Below are 22388 nucleotides of genomic sequence, written 5' to 3'. Positions count from 1 at the left end.
AAAATATTAAGTGTATTAATGGTTTTTAAACTTTTGGCCAATGGTACTTAAATTTATAGTTTTACCAACTGATCAATTATTACTATTTATAATCAATGATATTATATTGTAAAGAAAGTTGATAGGTATTTAAAAATATATAAATATTTTTTGCATTTAGAGTAATTTACATTATTGTAAAAACCAGGGTTTTATATTATTTTATTTTCTCACTTAAAACAATACAATTTTATCTTTTATTTGTACAGTTATTATATTGTCTTAAATGTAATAATGGCATATTATTTTTTCAGTATTAATTTTGCTATATTATGTTGTCAAAATATTACGTGTATTGGTGTATTTATTGTTTTTGAACTTTTGAAAATTGATACTTAAATTTACGCAGTTTTACTAATTGTTTGATGTATAATATAGAGATATATTATATCGTATAAAGAAAGTTGATGGCTATTTAAAAATATAATTATTTTTTTGTATTCAGTTTGAACAGTAATTAACAAAAATAGTTAATACTATAAAATATTGGTTTTACAATAGTACCTATGTTATATTTATTTAAAGAAAACAATTTTTGTAAATTACTGTTGAAACTGAATTCAAAAAATGTTCATATTTTTAAATAGCTATTAATTTATTTTACAATATGTATATATTGAACAATTGGTAAAACTGCATAAATTTAAGTATCTTTCCAGTTTCCTCCAAAGGTTAAAAACCATTAAATTACTTGATAATTTAACAACGTAATATAGCAAATACCTACAAAAAAAAATTGTTAAAATACAAAAATAAACTGTCATTATTACATTTAGGACGATAGTATAATAACTATTTAAATAAAATGATATTTTTTTATCGCCTTAAGTGAGAAAATTAAATAATATAAAAATGTATGACATTTTGTAAATATCAATCAAAAAATGTATATATTTTATACAAACAGCTCCGTAAGTCGAGTGTAGTATGTTAAATATTTCATTTGAAATAATTCTATATTTAGCCTCAGAAAATTGTAAAGATAAATTATTGAAAAAAAAACAAAAAATTTTAGTCTTAAAAATAGTACTTTTGGGCACCTATAATTGTATTTTATACCACTGTGTGGGCTATAGCCTATAACAAACCAGTACCTACCCAAATATACATAGTCATGCTAACTATATTATTCAGTGTACGTATTTGTACACTCAGTAAAAAGTTATGTTTGACTACAGATTATACTATATTATATTTAGATATTTTACATAATATTATAGTGTGTCACTTATCATTTCTAGTATCTATTATTACTCCGATTTAATTAGTAGTTGTTGACATAGACCTATTAACTAATGAACAGCGTTTAGAGAGAGAAATCAGTGGACGAGATACGAAAGAGAAAGAACTATTAACTATGCGTTCGGGAATATCAGGGAGGATCATATTTTACATGTTATACGTATTATCAATACATGTAAAACACATGGCTGAAAAACCATAATGTAAATGGTTTTCCATGATATTCCCAAACGCATAGTTGTTTCTCTCTCACTCTATCTCGTCCTCATGAACTGTAGGTAGGGTGGTGTGGTATGCGCTGTCCATTGGCTTATACTATTAGGTCTATGGTTGTCTATAAGTAATTATAAGAACAGGGCTGCCAACAAAATATTTAAAAAATGGTGGCAGATTTAAAAGTTGCGCACTTTATGGGACACTATATTATTTTGTGGTTAACGGTATACGGCTAATATATAGTAATTGGCTTATTATTTACCTTTAAGTTTAATTTTAAGCAACTGGCTCCTAAGAACATCAGTAGTTCAACAGGCACAGCAAGTAGGTATATGTTTATTATTTGTTTATATAAGTACTCTGCCGTTTTGTTAAAATTGTTTTCACTTTTATAATTCAAAAAAACCTTTTATACTTTGTGGATGAATCCAGACAATCCAGTATTATTCCATGTCTCATTGAAAATAATTATGTCTAAACCTTTAATTGAGTCGTTTATCATACACCAACATTTGTCTATATTTCGACTATAGAGCCTAATATTAATATGTAGGGCTCGGATTCAAATGCCCTTTCAACAAAATTATTTGTGACCTTAAAACTTCAAGAGATGTCCTAATAAAATTCCCCTGAATTGACCACGGATTATTCCAGAAATCAAGATTGCTAATCTTAAATTTGTGTCTTGGAACGTATCATGTCGAGCATTCAGGGAAAAAGATGCAAATTCATCGAGCCCTATTCATATGATAATCAATGATGCAACTCAGTATTATCTATTGGTATTTGTTTTCAGTCATAGGTGGGGGGGGGGGAGCACAAGGGAGCAATTGCCTGCCCAGATAAAAATGTAGGTGGAATATTATATAGATATGTTGAATGTGAGAAGATTTTAAAATGGGTCAGTAAATTGTGATTAAATGCCTATGTTTTATATGTGAGGCTGGTCATTAAAAAAAAAAAAAATTAGCTTGAGAAAAAATCTTAGAAATTGACATAATGCAGTCAATATGTTCATGCATCCATTTATTGTAGTAGCATAACATTTAGAGTCTTAAGACACTGAGATATAACAATTCTTGCTTAGGTGACCGTACTTCCCCCAGTCTCCCCTATACTTAATTGTGAAATATATCTTATTATTCTTATTAGCTACTTATCGTTATATGTATATGTATATATTAAACAGTATGAGGCCAGTACATATTATGTAATATTTTAAAACGATTGTTGATGTTAATCATAGTTTTTGGTTTTCTGAAGATTTCGCTGTAAATAACAAACTTAATTTTGTCGAAATTATATTTATTATATTTATTATACAGTTTAAAAATTTTATTTTTCTGAAGCAACAGATTTATGATTTTTCCTTAACATTAATATTATGATTTTTTCACGGTAATACTGTAGCTGTAATGGTGTTTTTAATGTCTGTGAGCTGTTTGGAGTTGAAAGAGACCGTGACGGTCCGCTGTCCGTCTTTTTCTGGAAGTGAACATTTCCGTGTATGTGACATACTTTTCGTTAGGCATGACGTCTCTATGTGAACAAATAATATATATTTAAAATAGATATTAACAAGACATTATTATTGTAGCGATGCTATCATTTATTTTGTATGTGGTATGCGGTATTGGTGCTTAGTGTGTAGGCGTTTACCTGAATTTGATGACTCTATGGATTCCTGGGCCTTCAACGCTGAATGTGCAGTCCGTTAAAGTAACAGATAAAGGATTAGTGAAAGAAAATGTTGCTTCGCACTGTTTGTTAACTTGAAGTTGTGAACTTAGCTATAAGAAAAATATTAAGATCAGAAGTTGTACCTATATATACTATAATATAATATAGTGCTGAAAGCTAATGAAAATAAATGTAATTCCATTTTCTGATATGGCATAATATCATCTCGGTTACAGTGGTAATACACTTATACATAAATACTTATAATGAATATTTTTTTTTATAAAATTTGAGAACCTCACATCTATCCGAATGATATGTGTCAAAAATTGGGTTTCATTTTAAAGGTATATAGTGTATTATAAATGTCTTTACTAATGTTAAATAGTAAATATTTTGTTTTTCGATGGAAATAATATTATATTATACTGTTTAATAATGGTATATTTAATTATTAAACTATAGACAATGTTAACAATAAATTCGGTGATGGTAAATATTCTGGTACTTTAACATTTTTTTCAACTTCTACACCATTTAAATGAGACATCGTTTTGAACCTAAACACCTCTTAATAAATATATAATAATGGGAATTGGCCCTTCCTTTCCTACCGTCGTAATGTTTCTGTAGGATGTTTCCATTCCGAGTCTGAGACTCTCGTGGCTTATTTTTTCGATTCTTTTTCATGAGCGTCGTCGAGATATTTATATTCAGTTCGCAATTTTATTTACACACTTACTTTTACGTCGAGCTGCGGCTTTTGTACTAAAAAGTCGTCGTCTTGGCTCCACAGCTGTTCCGTTTTTTCGACGTTGGCCACGGCCGTTATTCTTATCAAACTGTGCGATGACATTTTCTCCATGTACTCTGACGGTTTCACGAAAGTGTAGACGTTTTCTCCTAAATTAACAGACGGAAACCGTTAAGCGTTTATGATGACAATAATAATATGTACCTGTCCCATAATTATTACTTTAGCGGGCATAACACAACTCAATAGTTTTTCTCATACGTTTATACTTCTCGCTGTACCGCAAACTTCTCAGTAAAAAATATAAAATTAAAAAAATCCCTCTTGTGAACCACGGGGAAATACCGGAGATAATGTACAATATATTTTGGGAAATACGTACTTTGATTGGGTTTCAGGACGAATTTCGCATCGCTTCTTTTCAACTTGTTGATTGTCGTTCCGGTGTACAGGATCGACGATGCCGACAGCACGATTGAAACGGACCGTATTTCCGACGACGTGTTCTGTGTGATAATAATAAATTAATAATGATAATAAATTTAATATAGGTACCACGTGGCGAGGTAAGTGAAGTTTAGTTTAACTAAGTACTAATTATATATTGTAGTCAGTGTCAGTGGCACATATTTTCATTTATACACTTAATTAGCAACCCCTCTCATCATTTCCCGATACCAACCAGTTTTTCTTTTATTTGTTGGAGTCAATAATTATATTGCACATTATGGTTTTGTGCTGCAGCGCATTATAAAAAAGTCAACAATGTACATATTTTTCTGGTTTGCAATGAACCTGCGTAGGTATACCTGGTTAGGTTGACCTAGACATATTCTATTAACTAGTATACTAATAGTAGGTATACTATTCCGATTTGTGTTTATATATTTCCTTCTGATGCATTTTTACTATAAGAGTTTAATAAGCCTATAAATTGATATCAAGTCTTCGCTGTGGTCATTCGCTCTTTTAAATGTGACATTATAATATGTAATAAATATGTTGAATATATTATCGAACGTTCTTTTTTTTTAAAGTAAGTATACCTAGGTACTTATTAAAAATAATGATGTGTTATAATATCTTGTCTTACATGCATGGTCATCGCGATTTTGAAGCTTTCACCCAGTGTGATCTGTTCGATGTCTGAAAGTTTGAACTCGACGTCTTCGATTTGTGAGTCATCCATGTCGTATATATCCTGGGCGATCGGAACCATCTTAATGGCTTTTTTTACGGCCATTTTGTCCTCAGGTGAGTCTAGATCAACAAAGTCAGTCTCGTATAGTAAATAGTTGTTTATACATTGTCTATCTATATAATATATATTATATATAATAAAATATTATGACTACTATCCCAGTGGCACAACTAGCCTAAAAATATTGGTCTTATAGTTGCACTAATCTACAACTATCCTCTCCTAAAATCTCCAACTCCACTTCCCCCAGATTGTCGTCAATATTAGTGAAATTAACTCAAAATTAATAATAGTTGCTCATCTATAAGTTGGAAAATTGTCTATGACGAAATTGACACGTGCACGGTCATTTATTTTACTCTGATATCGTCTCGAACCCTGATAATTGATCGGATATGTTAATTGTTGGAGTGATGGAGACAGTTATAAATAGGGAAAACCTTTTAAATAGTTGTAGGTATAAAATATATCGTTGTGACCACGACGTAGAAGGTCAAATTGTCAAATACCTACTCGAATAACGATAAAAATGTTTGTCTTGATACGCCCTGTGCGTGTTCGTCGATCGTAACTATACAACTGATAAACGACTTGTAATATTGTGCTAAGACGTATTATTATGTATTTAGTGTAAAAATATTTTTCCGGTTTATGTTTCCGTTGTAGGTACAAAACGATTTCGTATGATTATATATTTTTATTATTATCACATAATAATATTATTTACATCCATCTATATATTACGGGCGTTTTCGATGTTTTCGGTAAGTATTATCATTTTTCTTAAGTTATTATTGGACAGCTATTAGTATTTTCAGAAATAATGAATAGTGTCATTAAAAAAAAAAAAATGGATTTTTGTTGGGCTCGATTTTGGATACTATATTAATTATTGTATGTCGTCTGTTTCCCTCTCTATCTCGTAGATGTGACAGTGACATAATAATTTCAACTATAATTTACATATTATTAATATTATTATAACTAGTTTTCATTCATACCGAAAGGGTTTTTGTAGATTTCAGTAATGTCTTCCATGTCTTCGATTTCGGGTAACACTTCTTGTCCGATTTTTTTCGTCACGATTAGTTTTCCGACACTACAAATCAAACATGTTTTGCATTAGGTATATGGTATATGGTATATGGCCGATTATTATTTTTTATTATATAGAAGGTAATATTATATATTATAATTAATTGCAATAAGTTATTGTCTGCAAAATTCAAGTATATCTTATGATATCGTCGTATTATACCACCTGTATTATAATATCTTGTATACGCGTCATATTGTTATGGCAAGCACTAATGCGTCGAGTGTGTGCCAAAGGGACAGTTTTTCTTACCTACGATGGTCACGGATGGATGGAATAAATTCAAAATCAAAATACCCGAATACACACCCCCTCCCTCCATGACCATCAATAAAAATATATTTTATGTAGTTTTTGTCTGTCAGTGCGTACGATAATAATATGAATAGCCGTAATAAAGTAATAAAATATATACAGGTGCAAGGTACCTATAATACCGAGTGGTAATGTGGTATATTCGGTTGGAATATAAAAGATCTAATATAGTATATCGTCTATGCCTACGTTATATTATGCATATAAAATTATAAAACATTAACAAATATGTGTTATATATAGGCAGAGCAGAATCCAACGAAATGGTTTTAACGTAGGTATAATATCATCAGTTTTTCAGTGAATTTTGCGTTTTGTTTAAAAATGTTGAACAGCTAGCCTTGTAAGTATAATACAGTTATAGTTCAATACTATATATTGTTGTTAGAATCAATAAAATGTTTTGAGTACCTACGCAAGAAAACATAATTATCGGTTATCGGTTTATAAAAAACCCGAAACATCAGTACCATAAAAATTCGATTGACATATTATTATTTTTTTGTAATTATTAAACAAAATTGTACCTAGACGTGGCTGCCTCGGGCCATTAATAATAATAGAAATTTAATGTGCTTTATACCAGTATTATATTAGAATATATATCAGTGGTACCTGTTTCCATCAAAAGTGTGCCCTTTTCTACAAACTGACCAACTCCACGTTTCCGCCAAAACAATTTAATAATATGTACTATTAATAATTAATGCTGTTATATAGAAAGTTTATTTCAAATACTTACTACTAAAAATATCGAAAATCTGTATATTATTAGGCTTAGGAATACCTACTATTATAGATTATCATTATAAAATATTTAAAAAAAATACAATATACCTAACTACACTAAATAGAATTGCATTATTTTTCTTAGTATTGCTTACAATAAATTATTCTACAATATTAAAACGTAAAATATACTTTTTATTTCATATTTTATAGTATTTTAGACAAACTTACTGTTTAACAGCATTTAATTTTTATGATGTTGCAATTGTCTTAATAGAAAGTTGAAACGTAGACTATTGGTCAATATCTCTTTTGGTGGAAACGGTTATTGGTGAAAAAAGATAAGGGGGTACCCACACGTATGTACTTTTGGTGGTATCGTGTTACTCCTCTATTATATGCACTCAGTACTCACTAATTCGGAATCGTCTTCACTCTGGACCAAAATCCGTCTTCCGACTCTTTGAAAACGCACATGTCGGCCCGCACTTCCGTGTAAACGAACGTCGTGTCGAACCCGATGTTTACTTCACCCCGTCGGACTGCCTCGACAGGTGCAGGACCACATCTGTACATACCTGTTGGGTGCCAGAAATGTGTTTGGTTAGGGTTGTTAAAATGTCAATTGTCTCGTCGTATGCCTATCATAATCCTAACAGTGCTGGAAATAGAATGTCTGTGCCTGTGCAGGTTGATAAAAAGCGAAAGACCAAAAAGTCCTGCACAGTCTTGACTAAATGAAAACTTCTTTTTTTCGTATTTTTTTTTCATTATACCTACGTTCACTGAGCGAAAGTGGAAATGGTATATTATTATGATTTAAAATTGAAAATAGGAAATATACAATCAGTGTTTAATTTTTTACTTTGTAATATTAATAAAAATAACTAATGCATGTCGTAGGAATTAAAATATTATAGAAACGTATTTGTTGGGTTTATCTGTATTGTGAATTTCTATTGATCATAATAATATATATTAGGCCACCGTGATTGATTTGCCGTGCATTTTTTGTTTCGAAATTTATTCTGTGCGTATAATGTGTCATGTTAAGACGTGAGTACTATAATATCGAAATCCACTTATTAATAAACACAATATTATACTGCAGGGTTCCTACTGCAGTGTAATACTATAATGAAATTCTATGAAAACCGCGTATTGAAATGTCAACAATGTTTACGAGTATCTATTATTTCTGTCGGGTCACGCGTACTTAGGTCGTCGAAAAAAATCTACAGGTACCCGCGATACAGATGATACGCGATCAACCGCGTTTGTCGTGGATAAAAAAAATGCCAAGACTCCTTACTGTCACTCGTCTCCTGCGGCGTTCCATCGATAGATTGCCATCCACCGTAACCTTTAGCCAAGTCAGGTCTGTCCATCCACACGTCGTTCCACACGTGGAAGTTCCAGCACGAGTCGTTCGTATAGCTCCCCGGGTGGTTGTTGAGCTTCTCGCCGTTCACGTCGATATAAGTGTCGATGGTTAAACTGGCGTTCGTGTCATGTGCTGACATGTAGTTGGTCACTGACCGACAAGGTATTCCCAGCGCCCTACAAACTGCAACACACCGCGACCACCAAGATTTAAAATTGGGTGTGTACACTTGAATACGACCACTGCTGCAGCTTTTCCAGGCCTCAGCAAGCCGAATTTAATAGAGTTTAAGTAAATCTAAAGTTCATATTTTGCATTTTCTAGTCTTAACTAGACGTGGTAGAAAGAAAAATTTGACTTTACAGTGAAAATACCATAAAAAGGAATTCAGTAGACTTTATGTTATTATGCGATGGTAGTATAATAATTCTTCACTATCACTGGATTTTACTTATAACTGAGATCCAACAATGAATAACTCAATTTCGATCGCACGGCGTTTTAGTTAGGCAAAACAGGTACATCACTTTCACTGTCTCACTGAAGTTATTACAGCCATTACTTAAACTCAATTGAACCCTGATTTGAATGTAAACTGTCGTTGCAAATATTTTACGAATACGCGTGTAACACTCACTTGTAACGATGACACCGGAAAATACCCAACACTGTCCATACTTCACTGGTTGTTGAGTATTGTAAAACTCTTCGAAAATTGGGGTGCTGCCTATCCATGCAAATGGACTGGTGCCGTCTTCGAACGAACCGTCCCATTTTCCCTCGACTAGACCATTGTCGTCCACGTTATTTGTCTAAAAATAAGCAGTTAGGTGTTAAAAATGGGTTCTGATACGATTAGATGACAGATCATTTTTTGGAATTGACGTTGTGAAGAACACATCATAATTCGAGAATATTTTATGTAACGCTTTTATTACTATGATTTATGCTTCGCCTTGCTGAAACGACGCAAGTACTATGGAGTCATTTATAATAATCTAATGATAAAGAAAGTACGAAATAGTTATGAAAATTGTGTAAAAACGAGCAGCTTACGATTGCCGAAATGCTTCTAGCCATTTTCACCGGGTCAGCCCTGTCTTGGTGCGGGATAGAGGATCTGTCGAGCAACATCATGATGGACGGCAGGACTACCGCTTCGAACTGTCCGAAGAACCATTGGTATCCTTTGGGTTCTTTGTACGTGCCTTGCCACACTTTGCCGTTATCGTTGAGCACATACTCTTCCAACTGTTCGTCGTCATTCATATGGACAATGTCGTCTGGAAAACACACACGTGAGTGAGTACACACCTGAATGTTTGGGATCATCGCGGGAGAGGATAACAATAAATCTACCATTTGTGTGACGCAAATCGACGATCGATCTTCGGGATTACCGTTTTTATTTATGAAAGCTTATAATTAGGGTGGGCAGCAAAGAAATATTCGATTATCATCAAAAGTTTCTAATCATAGTGTTTTAGGGGAGATTCTGAGGTGACCGAGTACCACAGTGGTTCTGTACGCGGTAAAATGATATAATATATCGTTTGCCAATAATATCAATATATCATACACCCCCGTCCCCCACACAGACAACTCTGCAAAAATTAATCACTCTATACATGACTATATTATAACTTACTCGGACACCAGGGGTTGAACAGCACGTAGACGGCCTTGTCTATTTGATGTTGATTGACTCCGGCCACACCCTTCTTGGCCGTGTGCACGATCATTTTCCACACTGAAACAGGCGCGTACGGTGGTATTTGCACCTGGAATGGGTACACGTTGTTTATGATTGATATATATAATTACGCGATTTTACGTCTTAACGGCAATGACCAAAAAACGTTTTTGATGTACTAATAATTATAAAATTACCTATATAGGTATTAGACCAATGCTGTACCAGTGGAATACCTATACAGCCGGTGCCAAAGTTCAGCGGGGTGAGTTTCTATATTTTATCTTATATATGTATATTACGTATACTATTTTTTGCTTAGATCTACCACTGAGTACGCGCACCCGACCAGCCTATCAAATTAATGATGCAAATCGCCAACGAGAGCACATCCCTTAATTTAAGCTAACCGTTGTATATCTTTGTTAATATATCATGTATAATAATATAGTAATTTATATATCATATATTAGTTGCAACTGAGTATACTCTCCGAAATATTCTGTGTGCCATCAGTTATAGACGAAGATTTAATAGAATTTAAGGGGGGGGGGGGTGCTAAAATCATCCTGATTATAATGAGACAATAAATTACATTAAAAAAATTTTATTATTAAATTAATTTAGGGAAGCTTTGAATAATTATGGGGAGGTTAAGGTTCTAAGTTCCCCCATTTGCCATTTATGCCCTTTTATGCCACTTCTATTCCTTATACACTTTTTAAAAATGTAAACAACAAAATCCAATTTATTGTTTGTGCAATGCCCTTTATATTAATGATAATATAATTTGTATTGTCTGACCTGTATGGTGACGGTGGACCCAGCGAAGCTGCTGAACCGGGCGTCCCATCTGTCGGCAATCAGGTCCTCTTTTTCTTTGACAATAAGCGCGGCGCTCGTGCCCTTTGCCGGAGTCGGGGTCGGTCCTGTGGAATGAATTATATCAACGTACAAATTAACTACCCGATGTAAGTTCCCATGTATATAAATTATAAATAGCTACTAATGTAGAGACTGACAAGTCGTCACCACGACACCCGATAGATGGTCACCTGAAAATGTACTAATTTTAAGTGTCACGGTAACTGAGTTGGATAAAAAATAATAAACCCACACCCCCAAAACGAGGGGCGTTATCCGATGGTTATTATGTATGAGGATGTATCCCTAGGCTACTTTTTTTATGAACGGGGCAGTTATTTTCCCACAAAACGCCCTTTGTTTCCGTAACCATTTTCGTAAAAAATCCCTCTTTCCGTTCCCCCCCCCCCCCCCATTGAAAATAAAAATGTAAATAATAATAATATGCTAGGTATGCAAAACGATTCTAGACACGAAGGATCCCCACAGTTTTAAAACGTCGATTTTTTTATATAATTTATCCTGCTGTGATGTAATATTTTTATTATAATATGTTTGTTGCTTATTTTTTATTCAATGACATAAAATGCCATCACCATGACATAGCTCACCTGTAACCAAAACGATTCTGACGATATCTTTGGTCTTGTCGAACGGCTTGTTGAACTTAATGCCAAAATAAAATGGTTGTCCGCGGCGAAATATTACTGTTGATCCATCCTGTATCAATTCGAAACGGTCGGAGTGATGTTCCACCGCGTTTTCCAAAGGATACAGATGAGTCGAGACTACCGTGATTGCCATTATGGACTATATGCGTTGTTCCTGCAATAAAACAATTATCTATAAGTGGCCTGTGTCCGCAGATTTGGCATTAAAAATTCGAGATTTCAAAGTTTAATTTAAACATTAAACTGAAAAAAAAAATGGGGAAAAGTAAGTATCAACTCTGATGTACAGTATCATGGAGTCATAATAGTCATTGTAATGCATATGATTTTGTTAAATTTGAATTCAATGATGAATAAATGCACATGAAAAACGATTCTGAGTGAAGGCCAAAATCGGTCTGTCACCTTTAGTACTAATTAGGTATATTTTACGATTTTTTATGATTTCATCATTAACTATATTCACTAGGTAATCAAAGTGCAAAGAATTTCGTTCATATATATTTTAATGTGTCAATTTTTTAAATCATGGTTATAAGGACAAAGTAAATACGTGACACGATCGGACTGAATAATTTACATATTACATAATAATTATCACTATTGGAATTTTGCCAATGGTAAAAGCCGCATTAAACGCGGTTGGCGAATATCATAGATTATAATCGATTCAGCATTCGTTTATGATTGTACCTATATAGCTAGGTATATGCTTTAGACTTGGTCAATAAGGCGTATAGACCAATGAACATTTATATTTCAAATATAAGAACGTATCTATGTGAAACGTGCTTCAAATCACATGGGTAAGTAGGAAGGCACAATAAGAGATCGGAACTTTGCAGATCATAAGGCGGTGGTTTACGAATACAGCTAGAGAATTCAATAATATTTCCATAATTATATATCATTAGATAGAGACATGGAGTTCTACGATGTGACTGCTTAATGCAGGTGTGAAATTATACTGAACAAGATCAAACCGTACAGAACACGGTCCTTACTGAGTATAAATGTTCATATGGTTGTATGATGGTTAATAACTATTATAACTTATAAGTTATATATTTTGTTACCATACGATTGATCGACTCGGTGATATTAGCTAGAAACAAAGGGATTATAATTATATGACTGATTTAAAGATAAACCGAAATATGTAATAATTATAATATTTTATAAACATTTTTATTTTGTATTAATTGTATTTGTATTTATTAATTTATTGCTGTCAACCATTTTAACATAAATATAGCTTAAAAGTATAACAATAATGAATACAATTCGATACATGACTGCACAGCCCCTCCCCATTTTAAAAGCATAAATTGTAAACGAAATTAAGTAATAAAAATAATATTATCGTTTTTAAATAGTGCGTTCACGTTTTAACAGTGTTGTTTTACATTTGATTAAATATAATAAAATTTTGCATTCAGTATTTGATTATTATTTTTTTCGTAGAGAATAATATTATGTTTGAATGCACTATCACATAATGTTGACGATAAGTTGAGGCTTAACTGTCAAGCCTCAGGACATACATTTACTAAAGAAAACCGTAATAACATTGGAAAATATATATTTATTTTAAACCAAATGGACGGAGATATTTTGTCCTTTGCTAATCTTATAAAATGACGTTATTCACAATGCATCTATCAAAACGCACTCTCGTCTCTCAGTCGAAGAGTATTTCCGGGAATGAGAATGCAATAAACATTATAAATGCTATTTTTCTCGAACGTTTTCCGTGTTTATCGTGTGTGCGACGTCTATTTCATTGAAAATTGTTTTTCCGACATGTGCAGTATAATAATAATACGGTACTGCACTTTTGTTCGGTTGCGGGATTGTGTTTTTAAATTTAAATTGAATATTAATTTTTTACGTAGACAATTGTTTATGGGAGTATAGTAATAAAAGATATTTTGTACTGCAGACTGGTAAACCATAATATCATATTATTAAGTTGCAATATTTTTTTAAAAAATATACCCATAATATGTAGTATAACATTTAAACAGGTACGCTTATCTGCATTGTACATTGTGCATGAGTTTAATTAGTGCTAAAATGTATTGTTATGAGGGCGTTACATTTAATTTAGAAGAACTTAATCATAATACGGGAGCCCATCGTTTATAATGGGCACAATGTGTTACGTTTGCTTGATGCACGTTATGATATAATATTTTAGTCGCGCATTTCGTGCGTTAATCTCTCCTAAATTTGGACATTTTAAGTTTAGTATCCACTAAAATCCTGCGTACATAATATTATATAATGTGTGTATATATTTTATATATTATACATAGGTAATATACTTAAGCCATGCAGCCCCACCTTAACGTTTTCCCGACGAGTCTATTGTGATATTTCGATTTTCGACGAGCTGTTCCGATGAGTGCCAAGCGATGGACTAATTATTGGCACGTGTGTGGATATTTTGTACCACGCCGGACGACTAAAACTCGGGCAGATGACAGTGCAATGATAACACTATCGATCCACTATTAAACGATACATTATAACTACGGTCTATGACCATCCGACCAAACGACGACGAGTAGGTATTTTTATCATCGGAAATGAATTTTTTAGGTCACTCGTCCTGCGAATGAAAGGCCCGCGAGCAGAGAGATACGACTCTTTTATTCTATTTTGCAATGATCTGAGCGCTGTCGTACCGTATCTACGCTGCTGTATTATTATACCTATACTGTCCGATACTGTCATCTAATAATTAACTTTTATCCGTTTATTTTTTTCGCGACACAAAGAAATTAACGAAAGAGAAGTAAATCGATTATATTATTGGCTACTACTAGCCGCGTCGTTTAACATAAAAAAAAACTATACGTTACAAGCTTAGGTTTTATCAGCTAAAACAATTAATTCAGTAATCATCACGGTTAAAAAAACTCAGTTGATATAATTTATTGTTATCTCACATTTTTGACCTATTTAATTTTTTTTAAAGTATTAATGTTTAATATTCGTGAGTTTTAGTTTCTAAATTATGGCTCAGAAGGTTTTTTATTATTGTTTTTTTAAACAGTGGACAATATAATATAGAATATAATATTAGATAAAATTTATAGGTTTCCGTTAAAAGCCAACTAAAAAATATCACAGATTTAAATTTTTGGTGGAAACGTATGGTGTGTAATTACTAAAAAACTATAAAAATTACATAAAAAATATATAAATATTATTGTAACTTGTTGAATATTAGATCACTCTGTATATAGGAAAAAAGGTCTATGTTGAACTATTTAATTATCTATTCACTACGCGATTGTTTATAGATATCAACTGACTTTGGGAATGGCTCGCGTAGTTAAATTTATGTACTTACTTGAATTAATTAACGAAAGTATAATAACTACTATCATCGTTGTAGTAATTACGCTAAAAATATACTAATATAGTACTATATTATAACATACACACACACATATATATATATATAATATATACTGCGGTACCTAATTATTCTGTTTTATCTGAAATCGAAATTTGTTGTTGCGTGATTACTAAGACCTATAATAGGTAGCAACTTTTTTATAGTTGTGTGCGTTTATTTATTTTTTGCCAACTCGTTTTATTGTATGTATAGGGTTTTTCGTTTGAGCCTGTACTGCAGCGACGTAAACTTCGTTATTATACCTACCTATACGATCTACGAGAAATGAAATAGTAAGCGGGATTCGATTTCGGGACTGTTATTCAAATATTATATAATATATTATATTCCGAACATGAAAAAACCTTCATCTCGACAGAGTAGTTTCGATTCAGGTCCGAATGTTGAGAGGTGCGAACCAACATAGGAACACAATTATTAATATATTACTGTTGTGATTACTGATAGCATTATAGATACCTAGCCAATTAGACGGGCTGAGTTGTCGTCGTTTTGTGTAGTACCTATACAATTAAATACATGGTCATAGGTACCTGAATTTCGAAAATCATCTACCTATACATTATAGCGAAGGAGGTGTGACGACGCGTATGCAGAAACGGCGGTAGATCTTAAGCGATAACGAATTCAAAAAATTTAAAACGACATAAAACGGCGCAACGTATTATCATCGAGACGTACAACAAGTGAGCGCGTGTAATGATAATATTAATATGCTGTTCGACTGTGATTTGAATAATTTATTATTACAAAGGTTAACCGATTTGTATTTTCCTCTTTAAACGCAATGGGGAAAAATACACACACATACACACACGCGTTTCTAGATATACTTATACAGCGTAATAATAGTACAGGTGAAGGTCGAGCAAAAAAAAAAATAATAAAAACCGGTCCACCAAGGAATTCGCCTAAACTTAAACAACGTCGTATCCAGATAAAATTATACATACGCATGTAAGTACTAAACATACGCATGTAAGTACTAAACTTACTGTAATTATTATTTATAATATTATGGATCGGTACGCGTACATTTTCCGCTAAACGTAAACGACGACGACGACGACGACAATAATAATAATTATTGCGTAGGCGGCAACTCGAATAAATGATTCGAACTTTTCACGCCATTTATAGACAAAAAAAAATGATTGTGACGCCTGCACGTGCCCGCGTTTCTTTATCATCGAACAATAATATTGCAACCTATAGTTATATAGCAAATGTGATGATTATTGTGTTTTCCTCCGTCGTCGTCGAGTAATAATTATATATATATATAAAAAAAATCGGGAGAACCGCTTATTATTTCGACAAATTAACTTTTGGTTCAATAATAATATGTAAAATATATTATACATCTCCGTCAATCGTAATCGCAAAACTATATTATAAATGTTATTTATATCTAATAATATAGAGCTGTCTCGTAGCGCCATGTCAAGTAGTTCAAGGACCAATAACACACGTGCCTTGCAGGAGACTGTGTCCGAAAACGATGTATTATTATTACTATCACTAAAATACAAAACAAATATTACAATGTTCGACCGAAGATGGCCAGAATCGTCGGACAGAAAGTGTTCTAACTATAATTCGCACCTATAAAGTAAAAGCGTAAGTCATCGTCTTCGTACTACGAGTTGAGGTATCAATGGTATCATAATATCATTACGATATGAGTAATGGACCGCGACGACGGAGGAAATGTGTTTCCGGAGCGCCGTCCTCGCAAAAAACCTATCGTCATAGGCCGAGTGCATACGATGCATAATTTATTATAATTTATTAATTAATATCAAATTCGTCGAACCGACCACACGATTTGGCTATAATGCGTATCGCATCCGTGCACGCTGCCAACTGAAGTGAAATCGTCTGAACGACGCGTATAGGACGCTCTTTAGTGTTATATACAGGTATAGCTCGGTACCCTAAATACGGTATAAACCTCATCTGTAAATAGCTATACATACCTATATATGTGCGTCTAGCCAGTACGTGTTCGTATGATTTTGTCGTCAGCTGCTGGTTACGAGTCAAGGTGTTGTACCTACTACCTACGTATATTGTCAAAGTTAGACACTACGTGATGGCGGCGGCGTTGTGGTGGAAATGCATTTTCCGAGTGCGATCTGCAGAGGGTGTATGTCTCGAGTACCGTATTATTAAATTAGGTTTTCTCAAAGGTACGACTAAACGAGGTTTTCGAAGGCGGCTGAAATGTATTACGAAAACCGCTTGTAAATTATGTACGAACGTATCGTTTATATACAATGATTTTTTTTCAGGGAAAACAATTTTTTCACACCGCGATGACCCCCTTCCTCTTAAAAAAATTATCAAAGGCAGGATGCTATTGGAAACAGCAAAATCCGCTCTAAACGGTAATCGCGTACGAAAGCAAAATAGTGGCGTTTTGAATGACAAAATAGTGAACTTTAATAATATTATAGACAGTTTTTGGACCCACTTATTGAAAACATATGAAATAGTTTTAATTCTACTATGATTGCTTGTGTTTGATACATTGCACTTACAAGCAAATTAAAATAATAATGAATAAACAAAAATATTATTTTGATTTTAATTGCGGTGGTGCAATTAGTATTATAGGGACGGTAATTATAAGCGCGGCACACGAGTGACAAAAATAAATAAACAGAGGTGAATTATAAACGTGCGGTTAAACCTTTGAAAAATTATAATAACAAAATAAAAAGTCTTAAAGAAAGAAAGAAAGAATGAAAAAAAAAAACAAATTTAATTGCACCCTCGACAGTTTCTTCGTTTGCCCTAAATCCACCCCTGGTTTCCGGACGGAAACACTGCTCCTCTATAGCCAAAATATGTCCGTAATCGCGTTTATTTACGACGACCGATTATAATACACAATTTGTACATAAAAATAAACGCGCTTGTACGCGCCCCAAAACGGACGTTTTCCCCAAAGACACTATATATAGTTACAGGTTGGTGGGTAAGCGGGTAGTAGGTCAACTTTGCAATAACTATACGTTACAGCTGGGTTTTTGAAAACGTATCATCCAATTCCTTGCACCTGCAGGTCTTCTTATTCTAAGTTCACTTGATCTTACCACATATGACTACTTTTTTGGGATTTATGTCAGAGATACTGTGTATGGTAGAAATATAGGTAATATTATGTTATTATCAATGTTCGATTTTTCAAAATATCACTCGCTTACAAGACAGTAAAAAAAAAACCTATACATTTATTTAATTATATCTTACCCCAACAATTCCCAAGAGCACATTCGTGTTTTAATAGTTCTACACGAATAAATGATTGGATACGGCAAAACAGTGACGTATCTACGATTTGTGTGGGGAGTTGTTAATTATAATTATTATAATATATACCAGCTGATACCTACATATAATAACTACCTACCTATGAATTTAATTTAATTTAACTAATAAAAATATTTATAAAATTATATGTGTTATGTCAATCACAGAGGGGTCAAAATATTTGAGTTACGACTAGAAGTTGTTTGTGTGACCAAGGAAAGCCCCTTATAGAACATATTATTTCATAGATAGGTTCCATTAAATAAATATGAAATGTTATTCTTTTAATTTATATATCATACTCAGCTAAAACTAAAAACTAAAAATATATTAGGCATTAGCACAGAGTAGTTCTTCTCTTTTAAAAAAATATTTCATAGTAACCCTTATAATTATATACTAGGTAATCTATAAGAAATTTAAATCTTTGGTTTGATGCTGCAGGAGAGAACCGACGTATAACTATTGTGTGATAGATTAACAATCAAATTAACAACTATACTTTAAGCGTGGGGTTTTTTTTTTTAGAAATCGTGAAATGGGATAATAATTGTGACCGGCGAAAAGTAATTATGATGGTGGCATTATCGTATTTCACTGTTTTGAATACTCGCGGGACCGTGCTAGAACAAAATATATTTCCCTATAAACCACAATATACAATGTGCGGTTGGTTAATTAAGCCTATAAATTAAATACCTTAAATTATATAAATACATAATATAAACGATATAGCCTAGGCCAGGACTTCATAAAAACAATAGGTGATAGGTATCGAAAATAATAAATCCAGAAATCTTCAACAATTAGGTACCTACCTACTTATTTTTCTAATGACAATATAGCATAAAAATAAAATACCTTGGAATACAACGTGCGATTTAAGGGAAATCGACAACCTGGGAAATCCCTTCCATACACATTATAATCCTTACATATTTTGTAGTACCTTTATAGACCTTTAGTTGAATCCAAGATTACAGATAGAATAACGATTACTATTATTTCTATCTATAATCGTGGTTGTGTCTAATGTTTAAGTGATCAAAAGTTTAATCTGATTTAGTCAAAAAAATCACAGGAAGCTTAATAAACAACTATATTATATTTGATCAACTTTAATTATTCAATCATAAAAAAATATGATGTAGTTAAATATGATATCTATATATTTTATATTCTATAATCTATATAATACCTATTATATACTTATCAGTCATCAATACGAGTTTTAGTATTTTAATAGTTGATACGTGAACTCAATATTGATAATATGTTGTTTATACGTTTTAATTTTATATTAATTATAAATTAACATTATAGTATACACGTATATTTATATTTCAGTATGTAGATAGGTAAAATGGAAATAGAAAATGGAATATGGTTCTGTAAAATGGTCGATAAATGCGTGTTAAGTCAGGTCAAGATCATTTAAAATTGCGTAAAATATTATATAAGTATTTGCACCGACTCCGTGTTGTTAATAATTAATTTATTATTATGAACATATATACGACAATTCGGATGTGATGGCAAATTAATTTATTTTGAGCCTATGGACTTTAATACGTTATTGGCTTGAACTTGAATTATTAGTTTTGATCAATAAACCATATTGTAGTTTGTTTCTCAATGATCTACCATATAAGAAACCAAATTATAAAAAAATGATGGTAAAAAATAGGTAAAAGGTATAAAAGTGAATAATTATTATTATATTCAAATTTAGAAACTTTGACGGTTTTTTAAATTCGAAAAATTATTACAAACAGGATTTGTTTTATCCAAAAAATGTCAAGGTTTTTTCTTAGTTAGAAAATTGTTGAAATACTCAAGATTAATTGAATTTTTGAAATACAATGATATCTGTAAAATATTCGGTCTTTGAAGACGTTGAAATTATTTGAGATATTTAACCATGTAAAAATTGTTAGCTTTAAGTAAGTTCACTCTAAAACGCATATTTGGTACTTACAGAGGTTTATTAACTAAAAAAAATAATAAACTAAGCAAAAAAGCAAGAAAAATGCTTATTTTTTGTATGCATGTGTAGTATATATGCATGTGGGATGTTTGAAAATGTCATGAAATATAAGTATCTACAAAGTATAGACTATAGAGTCATTCAATTATTATAATGTTAATTTAAATTTGTTTCCATTTAGTTTAGCAGTGCATTAATACATAATTTTATTTTATATAATTTATCGGTGAATTATTTACTATTTACTATTTAGCAACTTGGCAAACTTTTGTTTGTATTTTTTAAGAACGCCTATACTATACATTGTGCTTCATCCTGATCTGAAGTCTACTTCACCAGAAGACAAAGTCCAACCATAATAATATTAAAAATAATAATAGTAATAATTATCGTCATCGTCCCCTTATAATTCTCGACTGATCTTAAAAATCAATGCGTTAAAAATTCAGCATCAACACTTCGGTAAATATACATATTTGCTAATATAATAACATTAGCAAATATGTATATTTACCAAAGTATTGATGCTGAATTTTTAACTTTAATTTTTAGTTTTGAACTTTCAACACACAGTCTTAAGTGAATGATTCTATAAATTACTGGAGGACGGATGAAAAATTGAAAACCTAAATAATCCTTACGAAAACATCGAAAGCGGTACCTATATAGTGACAGACCCTTTTCAATAATTCCGCCGACGAGTTTACACGAGTCTTAAACCGCAGGACATAAAAAAAAAAAGCAGATTAAAATAACAATATTATAATATTTACCTCGACGACGATAATAGTATGATCGTGTGCCGACGACGGACGATCGCGGAACGGCGTGCAAAGTGCGAATAATAAACTGTCGACCGCGGTAACTGCGGTTGAATTGATAGGTACACAATATTGTTTTAGCGATACGCAGTGGGAACGGTGTGGACGGACCGAGACTGTCGGACTGCTATGCGACGGACACGGCACGGGATTTGGTATTTATCGGGATAACCTAGATTTGACGATTCCTACTCTCCTCCTTCCAGCCGCTGCGGAACCGACGATGAACAACGGTAGAAAAAAATAACGCATCAAGCCGATTACCGCGACGACGAGGACGACCTCCAAAAACGAAGCGGCGCCCGGCACACTGCAATGGAAACGATAATAATAATGTGTTATGATACAATTTGTGTGCGTAATTTTATAGTACGTAGAACAGTATAATTGTTTTAAAAATATAAATGCCAGAATGGGGTTGTTTTCGCCTGATCCACAGATCACGATATGGAAAAAGTTAGAGAATATAAAAATAAAACACATTTCCCGGATTTCCGAAAAACGCAGCTCAAGTTTTGGGAAAATTAAAAAAAAAAAATGGAAATTTGAAAAAAATTAGAAAATTATATTTAAGCTTAAAATAATTTTTAAGTACCAAGGTATACAAAATTCACAATTAAAAAATGGACAAAGAAAATATTTTTAGTAGTTTTTTGATAAATTAGACTGATATTATTATTATATTACCAGTTATAATATGTGTAATAGTGTACGGACTAACTTAAAACTGCTTTAGCTTCAAAACTAAAGCCCAGCGTTAAATTCTGATTGCACAGCATAGTTTTAAGTAAAAAATTGATACAAGTTAAACATTTCAAAAAAGTTGTCTCTATAAAGTAGAAAACAAAAATGTAGTATATTAGTACCTATGCATGCTCTTATTACTCCCAGTAAAAAGCCATAATCAACGGTATTTCTATTTATCTATACGGTAATTTGTTCTAAAAA

The 22388-nt window shown here is 32.3% G+C and overlaps 1 protein-coding gene across 1 annotated transcript; it reads right to left on the bottom strand.

Moving 5' to 3' along the window:
- Positions 1-2796: 2796 nt before the first annotated feature.
- Positions 2797-21590, bottom strand: LOC132936290 (hemocyte protein-glutamine gamma-glutamyltransferase-like). Its single transcript, XM_061002989.1, has 14 exons — positions 21393-21590; positions 11825-12038; positions 11154-11278; positions 10305-10437; positions 9713-9939; positions 9294-9468; positions 8585-8839; positions 7688-7850; positions 6134-6231; positions 5025-5191; positions 4314-4437; positions 3920-4080; positions 3157-3287; positions 2797-3036 (listed from the first exon to the last, which is right to left on the bottom strand). Exons 2-14 carry the CDS (start codon positions 12015-12017, stop codon positions 2922-2924), a joined length of 2067 nt encoding a protein of 688 aa, XP_060858972.1. The 5' UTR covers positions 12018-12038; positions 21393-21590; the 3' UTR covers positions 2797-2921.
- Between the last annotated feature and the right edge of the window lie 798 nt (positions 21591-22388).

Source organism: Metopolophium dirhodum, chromosome 1 (assembly GCF_019925205.1).
Source record: "Metopolophium dirhodum isolate CAU chromosome 1, ASM1992520v1, whole genome shotgun sequence".
In the NCBI taxonomy this organism is placed as follows: domain Eukaryota; kingdom Metazoa; phylum Arthropoda; class Insecta; order Hemiptera; family Aphididae; genus Metopolophium; species Metopolophium dirhodum.
The sequence above is the reverse complement of the archived record's forward strand: the minus strand, read 5'-3'. Positions and strand labels throughout refer to the sequence as shown.

What these genes read in the sequence shown, in the direction of transcription:
- LOC132936290 (XM_061002989.1), bottom strand. Translation starts at nt 12,017, where the DNA reads ATGGCAATCACGGTAGTCTCGACTCATCTGTATCCTTTGGAAAACGCG. An exon ending in GTTCAACCCCTGGTGTCCGA is followed by an intron (nt 9,940 to 10,304) that starts GTAAGTTATAAT and finishes TGTGTTTTCCAG; the next exon opens with ACGACATTGTCCATATGAAT. An exon ending in CGTCCTGAAACCCAATCAAA is followed by an intron (nt 4,081 to 4,313) that starts GTACGTATTTCC and finishes CTGTTAATTTAG; the next exon opens with GAGAAAACGTCTACACTTTC.